Source organism: Scophthalmus maximus, chromosome 2, assembly GCF_022379125.1.
Source record: "Scophthalmus maximus strain ysfricsl-2021 chromosome 2, ASM2237912v1, whole genome shotgun sequence".
NCBI classification, from domain to species: Eukaryota; Metazoa; Chordata; class Actinopteri; order Pleuronectiformes; family Scophthalmidae; genus Scophthalmus; species Scophthalmus maximus.
Genome location: NC_061516.1, coordinates 19,005,889 through 19,021,419, shown reverse-complemented (window position 1 = coordinate 19,021,419; position 15,531 = coordinate 19,005,889). Strand labels below are relative to the sequence as shown.

At 44.2% G+C, this 15,531-nt stretch overlaps 2 protein-coding genes and 1 long non-coding RNA gene across 3 annotated transcripts in view; 2 read left to right on the top strand and 1 right to left on the bottom strand.

The window, feature by feature from the left end:
* slc22a21 (solute carrier family 22 member 21) overlaps positions 1–5,820 on the bottom strand; it is an 8,854-nt gene extending 3,034 nt beyond the window's left edge. The window contains exons 1-7 of the mRNA XM_035626067.2: positions 5,220–5,820; positions 4,471–4,574; positions 3,283–3,437; positions 2,990–3,161; positions 2,170–2,296; positions 1,152–1,249; positions 63–277 (exon numbers count right to left, since the gene is read on the bottom strand). Of these exons, the coding sequence (XP_035481960.2) occupies positions 63–277; positions 1,152–1,249; positions 2,170–2,296; positions 2,990–3,161; positions 3,283–3,437; positions 4,471–4,574; positions 5,220–5,765 (1,417 nt within the window). The 5' untranslated portion in view covers positions 5,766–5,820. The remainder of the gene's footprint in view (positions 1–62; positions 278–1,151; positions 1,250–2,169; positions 2,297–2,989; positions 3,162–3,282; positions 3,438–4,470; positions 4,575–5,219) is intronic.
* Positions 3,326–5,233, top strand: LOC124849716. The gene is made up of 3 exons (XR_007030171.1): positions 3,326–3,468; positions 3,659–3,726; positions 4,090–5,233. It is a non-coding gene; the product is annotated as an uncharacterized LOC124849716 (long non-coding RNA).
* slc22a5 (solute carrier family 22 member 5) lies at positions 5,561–15,531 on the top strand. Its single transcript, XM_035626078.2, has 11 exons — positions 5,561–5,701; positions 5,931–9,783; positions 9,871–9,974; positions 11,427–11,581; positions 11,742–11,913; positions 12,035–12,161; positions 12,601–12,689; positions 13,095–13,309; positions 13,968–14,150; positions 14,295–14,430; positions 14,791–15,531. Exons 2-11 carry the CDS (start codon positions 9,394–9,396, stop codon positions 14,867–14,869), a joined length of 1,650 nt encoding a protein of 549 aa, XP_035481971.1. The 5' UTR covers positions 5,561–5,701; positions 5,931–9,393; the 3' UTR covers positions 14,870–15,531.

Genomic DNA, 15,531 nt, shown 5'->3' with positions numbered 1-15,531 from the left:
ACATCTCCGGTTGCTATATTGATTTTTGCATTCAAATGTTGACTGTCACCGAAGTATCATACTTGCTGGTATGAGCTGAATGCAGAGAAGGGACAGTCCTCCCATGAGGAGGGTTGAGAAGAGGCTCAGTCGTCTGGAAACCCAGCGAAATAGACCCCATGACAAAATGTAGGCTGGTATCTCTACCAAGGCCGACAGGAAACAGTTGAAGTATGCGTTACCGTGGAGGTTCGCCGTGTTCAGGGAAAGCGCAAAGTAGGCAATAGTCAGGGTGTTCCTGCGGGGGAAATCTGTTAGAGGAAGTGTTTTATCACCCTGTTCAGTTTAGCGGCATCGTCAGAAACATAATGAAACATATTCGTTTTTAATCTGTGTTTCTTGTCTGGAACTGTTCTCTGTCAAATCGGAGAGGCTGGACTGCAGGTTCCCCTCAGCACTCCAGAGCCTGATGGTCTCTTCCAGCTCATTGGTTTGGTTGTTCTGGTCCACTGTGATAGTAGTTGAGAGCAAATCGGACCAAAGGGGAAGATTGAAATATAGGTTTTTCCATATAATAGTGACGTTTCTGCTGCCCACAAGTGGCCAAAAGATTTCCCTGCAGGTTCAAGAAAAGTTACAGCATGTTCAAAGCTCAGGTGCAGTATTGTCTTGTGCAGACATGAAATAAAACTGAAAATTTAAAAAGAAATCACAGTAGGAGGTGATGCTAAACAGTTTCAGGTATCCTAATTACAACTACAAAAAAAAAAAAGATCAACTTATTTGGGCGGACATCCTTTAGTAAATGGTGCAGGACATGTAAGGATAGTAAATAGCAATATCAGCATAGGAAATTAAATTTTAATGTAAAACTAAATTTTTAAATAAAAAAAAAATCAATAAATCAAGCTGCATCTGTTTTCAGACACAGCAAGGAAGTGAGCACAGGCAGAATACACTCATACTGTGCAGTTACACAAAACCTGATTTTGATCTTAGTCGCAGGCCTCACAGCACCTGACAGTTCATTACTTGTCATTAGGCTGACATGCAGTCAAGGTGATGTTGACAGTGTGTGTGTGTGTGTGTGTGTGTGTGTGTGTGTGTGTGTAGCTGTGCATGCTGGGTCACTGTACAAAATGTGGAGGTCAGGTGGGACAGCGGGGACTCACCAGACCAGCCACAGTGTGAGAGAAATCCCGCGGATGTTTCGAGAACGCAGCAGGTCACAGATGTTGTGGCTCTTCTTCTCCTCGGGCGGACGTTTGTTCTGCGGAGGAACAGCGGAGCGCGTGGGATAACAAACATTTAACAAAGCTGAGGCAACAGTCCGGAAATAATTTCATTAGGGAGAAGATTGTGAATGGCCACGACCACTTGCTGAGTGAACACCCTACACCCTACGTGTACTGCTTGGGTACCAAGCAGTACACGTAGGGTGTACCAAGCAGTACCAAGCAGTACACTTAGGAAAATGGCCGATCACGAGTGTCACTGCACCTAAACTGGATAAGTTAAAAAAGGACAAATAAGCTTGGATAAACTTAAGTGCTTTTCTGTTGAGATTGGGTGCCCAACCCAACGCGTTCACAACACCACATTCTATGGTACAGTATAGGATATTGAAAGATACACTGCACTGGGTGAGCTGTAAGGAAAGTCCAGTGGTGCCTCAGAGGCGGAGCCTCATCGGCTGGGTGAGCCGACCCCCCACGCCTCCACATTACTGAGACTGCTTCAGAAAGGTCATTAGACAGGCACTTCAGAGGTTGTGTGTAAGTGAGGTCTGCTGGATGGACCGATGAAAAATGTGCATAAAAACATGATTTATTTATTTTTGATCAAAAACATTTAGCTCCCTTTATCATCATTTATAATACTGACAGACACTCACTTTCACAGCAACTCATTCATTTGTACAATAAAAGCACAAACATTTTCCAGGGCGATAGACCGTCTGATCAAGTCTCATGCAAAGGTGGGGTTTTAAAAAAAAAAAAAAAAAAAAAAAATCCCCAGTTTTCCCATTTTTGTGTAAAACGCATATACTGCCATGACAAATTAGACTGTGAAAAAGCCAAATGAAGCTAACTGAAAAGAGAGGTTTAACTCCACATACTCACTGACGTCCGACTACCACAGTGGCCAGGAAAGTGCCCAACACCTTGTTGTTTTTCAGAGAGATCTCACCTGCAAAGGACTAAAAATGACCGGCGGAGGCTGGATTTTGTTCCTCTTAGCAGCATCTCTCACGATGGCCTCAGCCTCTTCTACCCTTCCCTGAGAGAGCAGCCACCGAGGAGACTCCGGGATGAACCTGCCTCATTATTACACATCGGAGTGGACAGTGAGAGAGAGAGAGAGAGAGAGAGAGAGAGAGAGAGCGCTTCAGTCCCCTGGAACAGTGAGCAAACACATCACACAGCAAAAATACAACTGATGCTTCTTCTTACCTCATTATTCCTTGTAATGCTTAATTGGGTGGCTCCATAAAAGAAAAACCTATACATAACAATAGCTTTCATAGAGTTGCAATACAAAGTGGTAAAGTAAATGTTTATATGTTTGTTCAAATGAACAATTTTGCAGATTTGTTTTTTTCTTTGATTAATCTGCCAATTATTTTGTCTATAAAATTAAAGCAAAACAAACCAAAAAAATCGACCTAATCAAGTTACCAGAGTCTAATAATTGTTTGGCCTCGGCAATGGTGAAAAACCCCAATAATTTATTTACTGAAAATAACCCTGCAAATATTATCAACCGAGACAACAACTGACTTTTAATATTTGCCATTTGGGTCATTTTCATTGTTAAAAACATGATCAAATGTACTCTACACATATTAATAAACACCTCATACAGTAGGAAAGGGAATGGGACTGATCAGATGACCACACTGAAACACTCCCCCTAGCATTACAAAAAAAGAAAAAGATTATAGGTTGACAACATCATGTCTGGAAGTTCACACGGACACACTCACAGCCAAGCACTCACACCTACCTACCACCAGAGAGGCACACAAAGGAAGCCAGTCAGGTTGAGGCCGAGCACAAGCATCCTCCACTCCCTGATGAAGAAAGCCATCAGCGGCAGCATTAAGTAGCCTGCGCAAAAGAAAAGATTCACACCCATGGTGGAGAAAATTGTCCGCACACGTGGGCCTAAAATCTCTGTTCCTGAAACACAAGAGGGGGGGGGTGGGGGCGAGGAATGTGTTACACAGTCTTTTGCATTACCATGACACAAGTAAGCAACCAAATAGTTGTGAGAACCAATGAGTAAAGTGAATGTACGTACCTAACACAAACGCAGCCACGAAGTTGGAGATATGTCCCATCCCGACGACAAAGAACAGAGCACAGAACCCGGCCCAGGAGGTGGAAAAGAACTGAAGCAGTGAGAACACTGTCTGGACTGCGATGGTAACAAACAGCACGATTTTCCTCCCATACCTGAAAAGGACAACAACAACAAAAAGCACAGGTGAGTCACCTGGACAGAATGTTGTGTAGTTGGGAAGGTCATTGTATGTTTTGACTTTGTGGCTGCGTGTAAGGGTTTTACATTGTGTACGTACATGATTGCACGCGCGGTGGTGGAGGGATGCTTTTTTTTGTTACTGCATCTGTTGGAGCCAAAATATGGTTTTTTTGCTTTGTTTTGTTTCGTGCAGCACACAGGAGACCACCTGCAGTTTTGTGTTTTGACCACTGGGTTGAGCATTACCTGAAAGGCATACAGGTATGTACTTTATGTAGGCTTTCTGTGTTATTCGACCCGTGTCAGCTTGGCCTCGTCATTGTGGCAGACAGAGCGGCGTGAAAAATAATTTCCACCATGTTAAACTGTACAGTGATGAGTGGAAACGTGACGGAGATGGTGATGTAAGACTGCAGATAAATGGGTCACCGTACTCGACTAGTTCTCCCCATTCCCATCCTCAGGAGCTCTGGGGAAATGTAACCGCGTCCTTGCCGGTGTCTCGCTATACCGCAGCGTCTTTACCCGGTTACCGCCGCGGCACCAACTTTGCCTGTTGCCTCGCGGCTCACTAGCATCTTTCTTTAACCCTGTCCACCATACTTATATCTACATACTTTGCAGGATTGGTCGAGACATTCGCTACTGCTGAATGGAGAGTGAGCATTGGACGTACAATCATTGAGTGGCCAGAAACATGACCCCAAAGGGATGACGACGTTGTCAATGCTGTATGCTGGATGTGCAAGTAAGCAACTGTAGGCTAGTGTGTACATGTGTGTGTGTGCGCGCGCGCGTCATTTTCAAGAACTTTAGCCCCAAAGTAGTCAAACATCAACTACTGCATACCCTTGTAGGCCAAGTGTAAATGACTATTCCACCAATTCAGCATTGTTCGACTCATGGTAGACAGTTCATTGATGAAAATCGTTGAAGCAAAACCACAACAGATCATCTTTTCACATACAACCGCTGCAGTAGGGAAGTTAATCTTTTGCTCATCACCTGTCGGAGAGCTGCCCTGAAATGAGGGACCCAGCGAGAACGCCGCAGAAGAAGACAGAGGAGGTCATCGGGTTCTTCCACCTGTTGTCACACACCAGGTCCCACTGAAAGACACACACACACACACACACTCATGTGCAGTGTGTACGGCAACTACAAACAGCTTATTATCAATATCTGTGTGAGTGTGTGTGTGGGGGGGGGGGGGGGGGGGGGAGAGAAATACAATAAATAATGACAACAGTTATTACACTTCAAATGAAATGTTCAACCTTTGTGGAATTTTAAACTTTCAGTGTGACGGTGCTTGTAACAGTGTTTTAGACACAAAGTCGGCCCAATGATGGAAGACTGGGATGAAGACATTCTGATCATATTCAAACAAGCAATTAACGAAGGCGAACAAAATATTAGAAACACATAGGAGTGGAATGTATTTCCAGTTGTTTCCAGATGTCACTGATGTTTTTAATCGGGGATGTCTGCAATTAGAATGTATTTTATGTCACTGCTTTTTTTGTGCGAAAAATATTCCTTCTGACATCAAAATGCACTATGGCATTCGTAGTAGAGGACAATCACAGTGTGTGATTGAACTCCATATGCATTTCATATTTGACTGTGTGTGCGTGTGTGCGCGTGCGTGCGCGCGCGTGTGCGTGTGTGTGTTCTAATAGGCAGATTTGGCCTGCAACAATTCTGCCTGACCCGCAGCCTGCATCATCAGGACCCGCGCACGGTGCACAAACCTCCGACGTGATGGTGGAAAGGTAAACGCTCCGGTCGTACTCCCACCCGTCCAGGCAGCCTTCTGTCGGCACGCCGGTCAGATTAACATCGACGCCGGGCAGCAGGCCCCTGTCCGACAAGCCCAGGACGTGCTCCAGATTGTACCTGGAGCACTTGCTGCGCGCCGGCGCGCCGCTCTCCTCCTCCTGCGCCGCCTCCAGCGGGATGATGCTGTCCCGCCACGCCGCGCTGAGGTTGACGCGCGCGGGGACCCGGCAGCGGTGCGCCGGCGTGGCGGCGAGGAACACGATGGAGAGCGCGGCGAAGCCGTTGGGCACCACGGTCAGACAGAGGAGGGAGAACACCTGCTTCTGGAACCGTCCCCACTCCCCGAGGAAGGCGACGGAGGTCTCGTAGTCGGCCATGCTCTGTCTGTCTGTGCAGCTGCGGGCGCGCAAAAGTGGGGCAGAGTTGACGAGTGACACCGAGGGAGGACTGTTCGGTGTGTATTCGGAAAAAGCAGCCCCCTGTGTGTGTGTGTGTGGGAATATCCCTTGGCAGGGCATCTCCAGATGATTAACTTTTGGAGCTGATTAGGGCCTGAGGTGGGGACAAAGTGAAAACACTAAGTTAGAGGGCTTAAAAATAAAAACAAACAAAAAATCATATCGTTATGAAACTTCACTTGCATTGCCTCTTATGAAGTGATATAGTTCATCTTCCATTTGCAGGCATGTTGTGACTCTCCTGCTGGAGGTGTGGGAAAGCTTGTTCACCCAGCCGGGTGGATCAAAAACTCCAAGAACTAACTCCACTGATGAAGTCCATTGTTCCAGCAAGGAAGAGACACGGCAGCAGGCACGTATACTCCCTCCCTTACACTAAACCAGTGAAGTGCAGTATTCAACTATTTTTTTTTAAACTTTTATCCTGCCACACAGGACTCAGACGCACTCTGTACCTTTCTATCCTGAAGAACAAGTGACATATTATCTAAAGGTCTAAGGTCAGAATACAAAACTCTGTTCCCTCCTTCGTTGCAACTCACTGAATTTTCTCCCATCTCCCTTCCCAGTTGACAGTTGGCCTCTCCAGTGTCTCTCTGCCGTACACGTGTGACAGGAGAGATGCCAGTGGTGGGCAAATAACACTATGGGCCAAATATGCATACAAATTCAACTGGCAAATTGTTGAACCCTTTCAAAAATGTTTCTATTTCATATTAAAACGCGACGTATAAAAACGTTCGGTTGGTATAATCTGAAGGATGAGCAGTGATAATGTTGAACGTTGATCGTTTATTAAGAACATGTGTATAATGTATAAAGTCCAAATTTTTAATTCAAGCATATTTGAAAATAAATGGTCCAACTAATCAATCAATCTATCTGACTTCATTTTTATAGCACTTTTCGCACCAAAAAGAAATGCAAGACAAAAAAGATCCCCCCTTCCCTCCGATAGACAGGCACACACAAACACACGCGCAGACATTTACTCATGGTCAAACATACGATGCAAGGCTCAAAAGAGCAAAAAAAATGGATGAATAAAACATTAAGTAAAAACATGAACGCCTGTATCTCGCTTATTTGCAATGAGGACAAACTTCAACTAAGGCGAAGAACACTTTGCACCACGGGACAGGGCAGAGTCACACGCACAAATTCGTGTCAATCAACAACTCAGTGTTGTAAAGGGGCCATTTAAGCATTTTTTCTGCAAGTCGTTTCACTTCAAATTCAATTTTATCCACATTTAGATGCGTGTGCTCGAACAAGCGATGTGCTGAAAACCACTTTCATTCACACTCAATGAATAACGTTAGCCGTGTAAACCATGAGCTCCTCAGTCGTGGGAATACACCTGCCGTGAAAGCCCAGAGTTCTCAACTCGGTTGTTCGACAGAGGGATGTGCTCACTTGTACGACACGCTGTGTGCAAACTAGCAGTAGACAGACAGCGGCGGTGGATGCGTCACTTGAAATGAATGTGCACAAGACAGTCGTTTTGGGACTGCTGCAACGTGTGGAGGTGCGTGTCCATTTGCAGGCCCGCGTCAGGCCCTGTATATACAGTCGCTTTTAGACAAGACGTGTTCTATGAGTGCAGAGGTCTGCTCCTGGGTTTAGAGGTGAACCCGTGTTCAGTTGTCATGTGACTATCACAGAGTCAGAATAAATCACATGACTCTTTATCCACTTGTGAGAAATCTAGTTAGGATACGCGGTAACAAAGTTAACTGAACCCGCAGCCGCATGTGAAGCATCTTTACTCAAGGTTTTTCACCACCGAGCGCGAATCAGACGTCCGGGATCGTTTGAGCACTTTGATGGGAGTTGACCATTCAGCCTGTGGACTTTGATCAGTCGTTCGTGAACGCCAGTGGCTGTCCTCTCAGTGATGAAAGACTGTGATCTAATCCCGTTACATATTCATGACTTTAGCCAAGACCAGATACTACAGCTCAGCATCCTGTAGACCCTTGATTATCTCCATGAAAGGAAATCCCTGCAGGTACTGATTAAACTGATTGAACTGATTGGCAGTATCACCAGGGACACATAGGTGAGAGGAATTGTGGAGCTGAGTTATCAGGGCCCCGACCCGAGGAGGGCCATCAAAAAAAGACATTAAATGTTTGGTTTTATCTGTAAATTTAAAAAAAACAAAACAACATAACATTATTAGCATTATAAGTTGGCAGAACAAGTAGTTTGTGTATCTATAACCTTGACAGTGTAGGGTCCACAGGTCACTGCACTGATGCAGGACTTAAAACATGAATTCATTAACATTAACATTTTAACATATTACATAAGAGAACTGCACACACAAAAAAGTTTCAAGCATGTTCCTCATGTCATTGCAGGGAGGAATAATCCAGCAGACTGAAATGGAAATGTTTGCATCCCAATGAACAATGTAGACATTGTAGTCCTTTTTGAAACACGTTTGCCCAAAGTAGTTGATTAAGTCAAAGGGCAAACAGCTGCATTCAAAATTCCTTCAAAAGAAGGGAACACGAACACATCCTGCTAGCAGTTTGTGTTTTAATAATGGGATGTAATTTTTTTTGCTCATACTGTATATGGACTGTGAGCTTTTCTGTTGAAACGCAGTTGCGGCTGGTGGGTTATTTCACTGAGGAGGCGACTCGTTCTGTAATGTTCTAAATACCACCACAACGAAAGCTTGACAAAGAGGACAGGAATACGATGACATTTCAGGTCGTGCGGATTTTAATGAAAGGCATTGTAACCATGTCATCGCTTATTACTGTAATAACCGCCGCAGAGGGCACACAGCTACTTGTACATGTGTGACAATGGACGTGTCAAAGGGGAAAGGGAGCCAACATTTTTCACGCATGACTTGGGTTAATGTGCTGCACCACAAAGCCTGAGGAGGAGGAAAGTCTACATGTGGCACATTAGACCAAAATCTATATAGTAAAATTCAGAGAATACTAATTTGAACACAATAAACGTGAAAGGAACATATGGCAGCTGACAGGTTTTTTTTTATATGAGGAATATTGGCAGTATATTCAGATATTTCATTCAACATTCCGAATGCCTGCTTGCCTCTGCAGTGTGGCTCAAAAAAAGAGTCCAGCGAGAGTCTCAATGCTACTTAGCAACATTTAGAGTACAGGCACGTGCTCCTCTTTAGGGTATTTAAAAGTGTGGAATGTTGTTTCGAGAAAATGCCACTTTGACCGCAGCGGTGCGGGGGCGGGGTGGGTAGAGTAGCCTCTCTGAACCTTTTGATCATTTTTTTCCTTTTAGTAAATCCAATCAAATCAGCGGGTCAGAGGTGTCCCATTCACCCGTCTCAGATAAATAGGTCTCCCCTCGGAGAAAGCCGAGGTATATATACGGTGTGTCAGGGCATTCTTCCTGTATGTCACTCTGAGATGGGGGGGGGGAAAAGTTGTTTCCTGGAAAAAATAGGGTTTAGTACTCCCAGGGTTGGAAAGTAACGTCTTTTGAATTGCGACTCCGTCCCACTGAGGGGACCAGCACTCTCTTCCCCGCAGAGAGTTCGACCCGACCCCTCTGGTGCTAAGCTGAGGACTCTGAGAGGGATACAGCGCCTCATACTCTGAAGGATTTCAGAGGATTTTTTTCTTTCTCCCTCAAGGGCAGGGAGGCATATTTTCATATATATATATATATATATATATATAGAATGGGAGACTATGATGAAGACACTGCATTCCTCGGACAGACTGGTCCCTTTTTCTGGAACACATTCTTCCTCCTGAACACAGTTTTTGTCTCAACTGGATTCAACGGGCTTTACATCGTCTTTGTTGGAGCGGCGCCGAAACACCACTGTCTCGTTCCGGACGTCAACTTGACCGAGGAGTGGAGGAACGCCATCATTCCCGTTACGATAGTGGACGGGGAAGCTGTGCCCAGCCAGTGCAGCAGATACAGGCTGGACGTGGTCAGAAACCTCTCTGCCGAAGGATACGTTCCCGGAAGGGATGTCAACCTCACCAACCTGGAGGAGGAGGGATGTCGAGATGGATGGAACTACAGCAGAGAAATCTACCAATCCAACATAGTCACTGAGGTCAGAATGAATGTGCATGTGTGTTTTCTCTGTACGGTGTAAGTGATGGAAGTTTTCAGTTTTCCCTTCCCTTCTGTCTTTTCCCAGTGGGACCTAGTTTGTGACAACAAGTGGAAGGTTCCCTTTGCATCCTCGACTCTGTTTGTGGGATACCTCGTCGGATCCTTGATCTCGGGGCAGCTTTCTGACAGGTACCTCAACCGTAACTATCTGTGAAATGACCGCCAAAATGCACTCAACGTTATCATTCTCCAATATGAAACTACACGGCCGCGCTTTTTTAATCAAAGTTTTTGTCATTATTCAGAAATTTTGGGTGAAAGTTGAATAAGATTTGGGAAAATTCTGACTGGCTGTTAAGCGGATTGCGAGAAGCGGTGAATGTTACTTGAGTCTTGGACCCGATTAGCTCTCATTGTAACAACAACAGCCCCATCTACCGTCGCAGTCGGCGTTCTCCAAGAGAGGATTATTTATTTTCACCAAGACAGAAGACTCCTTCAGGTCTCCACATTATCGTTCTTACAGTGACGATTAGTACAGAGGATCTGAAACCTGAGGGCAAATCAGTGAAATGATAATCGGTGGTGGATGATGCTGAAATGTGAAGGCAGACAACGGAAGTTCTTCCCATTGTGGTCATATAATCCCGTCCTTGCCTGTACTGTTACTGCTTTTGTAGGCGAATGAGTTTGTTATTTTCTAATCAGAAATGTCATTTCTCCTGAACAGCTGTTTAATTTACTGTTTATAACAACTATGTCTTGGGTCGGACTGGTTGTGATTCCTGCGTACTTAGAAAAACACATGCAAACTGGCTTGATCTTAGAGACAAGCGGCTGTTAGAGGCAGTACATCAGGGTGAGTGAAATGTTAAAGACATTTTTTAAGTTTTGTGGATTATTTGACACTAGTCGTTTCAGCTTCGACAGACGTGAGTGTCCTGTAGCTTGTGGGGCTCAGGATGACGCAGCAGTGAGGAACACCATTTATTTCTCTTTTGCAGCTGTGAAAACTCTGCACTCAGTGGATGAGAAATGGGAGGGGACGGGTTGAGCGGGTTTGAGGTTCCCGAACTCTTTGACTATTGTGTCACATTGGGGAATTTTGAAGGATCCCTGCATGTTCCCGTCAGTACGGGAGAGTGCAAGAATATGTCTTTATTTAGTCCCCATTGTTGTGTGACTGCTGTTGATTAAATTAGTCTTCGTCAGAATGAAAAGTGATTGTGAAGCTCAGCTTGAATATTAGGGTGTGTACATCCAAATGAACAATATAAACATCGCAGCCCCTTTTTAAAACTAGTCTGCTGCTTTTAAAAAGCACAAAAATAATTGACTGAATTGAAGTAAATGTAACAGTTGTATTGTATTGTACTGTGTGTGCTGCAGGGGTCTTCTCTTGTTGCTTGATGAGTGGGGATTTTTTTTCCACAACCTGATCTTTAGCAAGTGAAACAAACTTAGGTTGAAGTGAGATCCGGAGGTCTCTCAAGAACATTCCTTAGTTTTAACATCTAAGAAATTTTATAAATTATATATTTGATATAACGGGCGTCACTGTCATCATATTTAATTAATGCAATGTCTTTGAATCTCTGTCAATGATTTATATATATATATATATATATTTTTTCCAATCAGGTTTGGGAGGAAGAAGGTTGTTTTCATCTCTCTTGCGGCCCAGTGCGTCTCAGTCCTGCTCCAGTCCTTCTCTCACTCGTGGAGGATGTTCTGTATCATGTTCCTCTTTGTTGGAGCCTCCCAGATATCCCTCTACATCTCTGCATTTGTACTAGGTAGGAATTGCAAGACACTCATCCTACGTTTGGGTCTTTCAGTGACGAATTTCCTGTCACCTGCGCGAGCATATGCAAATAGATGGATGATTCGAATAACTTCTCTCAGCACAGCTTCCTCTATCTTCTCGGTTAATCCAACTGTTTTGTCCCACGACAGGAACGGAGGTGTTGAGTAAGACTATGCGAGTGCTCTTCGCAACTCTCGGGGCGTTTCTCTTCTACTGCATCGGGTACATGACTCTACCCTGGATCGCGTATGGCATCCGAGAATGGAGGACCCTGCTTGCTGTTCTGTCCACAACTGCCGTGGTCTACATCCCTCTCTGGTGGTATGTTACTCACTTGATCGATTTCTACATGTTTTGCATGACTACTCTGATATGTGTGTGGATAATCAGCGCAGTGTATTTTTCGCCGACCTTTTGATGCAAACCATAATTCACGGTGCAGGTTCATCCCAGAGTCTCCCCGGTGGCTGATCACTCAGGGAAGAGTGAAGGAGGCTGAAGCCATAGTGAGAGAGGCTGCAAGGAAAAATAAAGTTGAGGCTCCGGCTGTCATTTTCAAAGAAGTGGAGGTGAGGCTCACATGTTGTACTTAATATTACCATTGTTACGGAGTCTGCAGATAAATACAGGGTCTTTACGAGTTTGGGAATAGTGTAGTTGTTATAATAGTCTGATCAAAAGCATAGCAGTACATATCAATATTGTAAAGGACCGTTACAGAGAAGAAAACATTACTCCTGTTACTTAACATATAATTTAAAAAGGCATTTCTTAACCCTAAAACATTTTGTGTGTGTGCAGAATGAAACAGTAATCTGTAATATCACAGTCATGGAAAAGAAGCGTTGGTATATGTGCTGAAAAAACCCATTCAGATCTGCACCAACTGTTCCTCGGCCAAAGCCGAAACTGAATCTGCTGTTTACAAAATTAAGATAATACGTGAGAAAAACTATTGGAAAAGTTAACCACATGACTTAACTTTGTTTGTTTCGCTTTTACCTACAGGGGATGCCTCCGTTCAAGAAATACACAATGCTTGATATTCTAAAATCCAAGAACATCAGATGCATCACACTGGTGTGTCTCCTTCTGTGGTTAGTGGTTGTGTTATTTTCTTGATTTAGCGGTAGAAGTGGGGAGTAGTCACAATTAGCGAAACCTTGTGAGTGTGTGTGTGTGTGTGTGTGTGTGTGTGTGTGTGTGTGTGTGTGTGTGTGTGTGTGTGTGTAGTGTACAAGAAATCCAAAAGGTAAAGGTCGAAAAGAATGAATCAAAACTTGATAACCACTAGGTGCTGGACAAAAGCGATAAAAACCAGACGACAAGAAATGTCTGCACATCAGTTGGTGCTTCCACAAACAGCATCTGGTGTGCGGACATTTCTTATCTAAAGGTAAGAAAAAAAGAAGAAGAAGAAACCGATAGAAAAATGCACAATGAAAACCTTCATCGTATGACATTTACTCGACAAGGCAAATGAAATGTTTTCCTCTTCGCAGGATGGCGATAAACATCGGGTATTTCGGTTTGTCCCTGAACACGTCCAACCTGAGCGGGAATCCCTTCATGAACTGTTTTTTGTCGGCGACCACTGAGGTCCCTGCCTACATTGTTTCCACTGTCCTGCTGAAGAAATGTCCGAGGAGAGCGCTGCTGTCGTCGTTCCTCTTCATTGGAGGTGGCGTTCTCCTGCTCATCCAGTTCATCCCTGACAGTAAGACCCAACCGCCTGACAAACACGCGCTGCCGGTCAAACATTCATGGACGAGTGAGAGACAGCTCAGCGCCTTTTATTATCTGGTCGCCGTCGTAAAAGCGCTGCAGTGGCACAAACCGCTGGTAAGGACCCACTGTCGTCAGAGCTCCTGAGGAGGTTGTCTGCACCACTTTGGGGATAGCGGAGAAAGAAGAACAAAAGTATGCGCACGGAAGCTCCCGCTTCTTTTTCTGGCTCCCAGCGTTGACTAGTGGCAGCGTTTGGCATCGTGGCTATTTCAATGCCAGCAGCCTGCAGCAACTCCCCCTAGGAGTTTCTTTTCTTGCCCATTGTGAGAAACTGGTTTCTCTACATAATATCGTTAGGTCTCGTCCTTGAGGAAATGTCCGTCGTGGTTTGGCACAATGATAACTCTGATGCATGTCATAAGGTTAACCACCACTGAACATGTATTAGTCTTTGTCAGGACCATAAAGAAGTCATGTGCCCTTCATGGTTGCGTCCTCGCATCAATATATTTGTGGAACACACGTTCAGGGCTTTGACTTTGATGCCTGCTCTTCTCCTGTTACAATACGAAAGATCGAGGGCGCTTTGCTGAATTTGGAGAACTTCCAGAAACCAATTCCAAGTATCTTCTCTCTCGCCTCCTCAGCCCTCCATTACGTTGCTCTGGCCCTGGAGATGACCGGGAAGTTCGGCTTCACGATGGCCTTCAGCATCGTCTACATCTACACCGCTGAGATCTACCCCACGGTACTCAGGAACGTCGGCATGGGAATGTGTTCGTCTGCTGCTCGCATCGGCAGCATCACGGCTCCCTACGTCATCTATTTAGGTGTGTAGATGTCGAGTACAGTTCCTGCATATCCACTGAATCGAAAATAATCTGTGTGTATAAAAGAACAAACTTGTCTGTATAGGATAATATCAGTGATATGTGCAAATGTAAGGATCTTTCTGTTTATTTTGTTATTTTCAGGTACTTATAATAAGGCTTTGCCTTATATCCTCATGGGAAGTCTCACCATCGCCTCCTCCGTGTTGAACTTCTTCCTTCCCGAGACCCTCAACAGAGATCTTCCAGAAACAGTGGAGCAGATGCAAGAATGTCAGGGGTAGGTGCATTTCATTCAGGCCACTGTAGTTCGTATTCTTCCGATCACCATTTGCACACTGTTTAAAATTAGACAAACACAAAGGCCGAACTAAAGGCCTAGAAGTTGCAGTGGCTCGAGTACTCAAGAGAAAGAGCCTCATATGAATTCATATCAATCAGAGAGACATCAAAATGCTTTGGATTGGTTGACTCATTGATGAGGTGGAGATGCAGTTGCAGTTTTACTGTATAATGATGGTAATTTTCAAACATTGAGAGCTCCAAAATAGATATGAAAAAAGTAACACATAACTATAAATATCTTCCAGTATATATGTTGCTCAATAACCATTTTAACAACCATTTCTTCTGATTGCAGGTTATGCAATGGACCCAAGAAGAAGAAATATGTAGAAAGTGAAGGAGGGGGCAACCCACCTATACAAAATGAGACATAATCGGATGTACACATACTTCATGCATTCATGAATCTTTGCTATGTTTGGAAAAGAAAGAAAGAAAGAAAGAGAGAGAGAGAGAGAGAGAGAGAGAACGAAAAAGAAATACAATCCCAAACATGCACAGTGGGGTTCAAAAATCTAATTCCAAGAAGTGTCTTTTTTGTATAATTTTTAATGATACCGTTTTTTTACTCAGTTGGTGCTGGTTGATTTAATGCAAATGTTACATCTTTAAATTTTTGTATGAAAATTGAACTGCATGTGTGTCTGATTAGTCTGGGATGCGTGTGTCGCACAATACATGCAATTAAAAAAATGAACATTAAACCATTCTTATTCACAGTCTGAATTTTTTCCCCCATCTTTTAACGAGGTAATATCCATTTCGATCCTAAATTAAATGGTAGTCACCTATTGAAAAGGAACAGTTGAAGGAGTGGATGCTGATTCAGGGAGACGGAAACCGTGGATGTCTTAAGCAGAAGTATTTATTATAAGAGCTCAATATACATCAAGGGATTTCTGGTTCGTTTACACAGGTCAACAAGGTGGTCAGTGTATGGCGCCCCGAGACAATCTGCCTGTTCCCGGTCTCTGTAGTGTGTTTAGTTCAGGGTAATGTCGCCATCTCCCCGCGACCTTGACACCTCGAGAGAGAC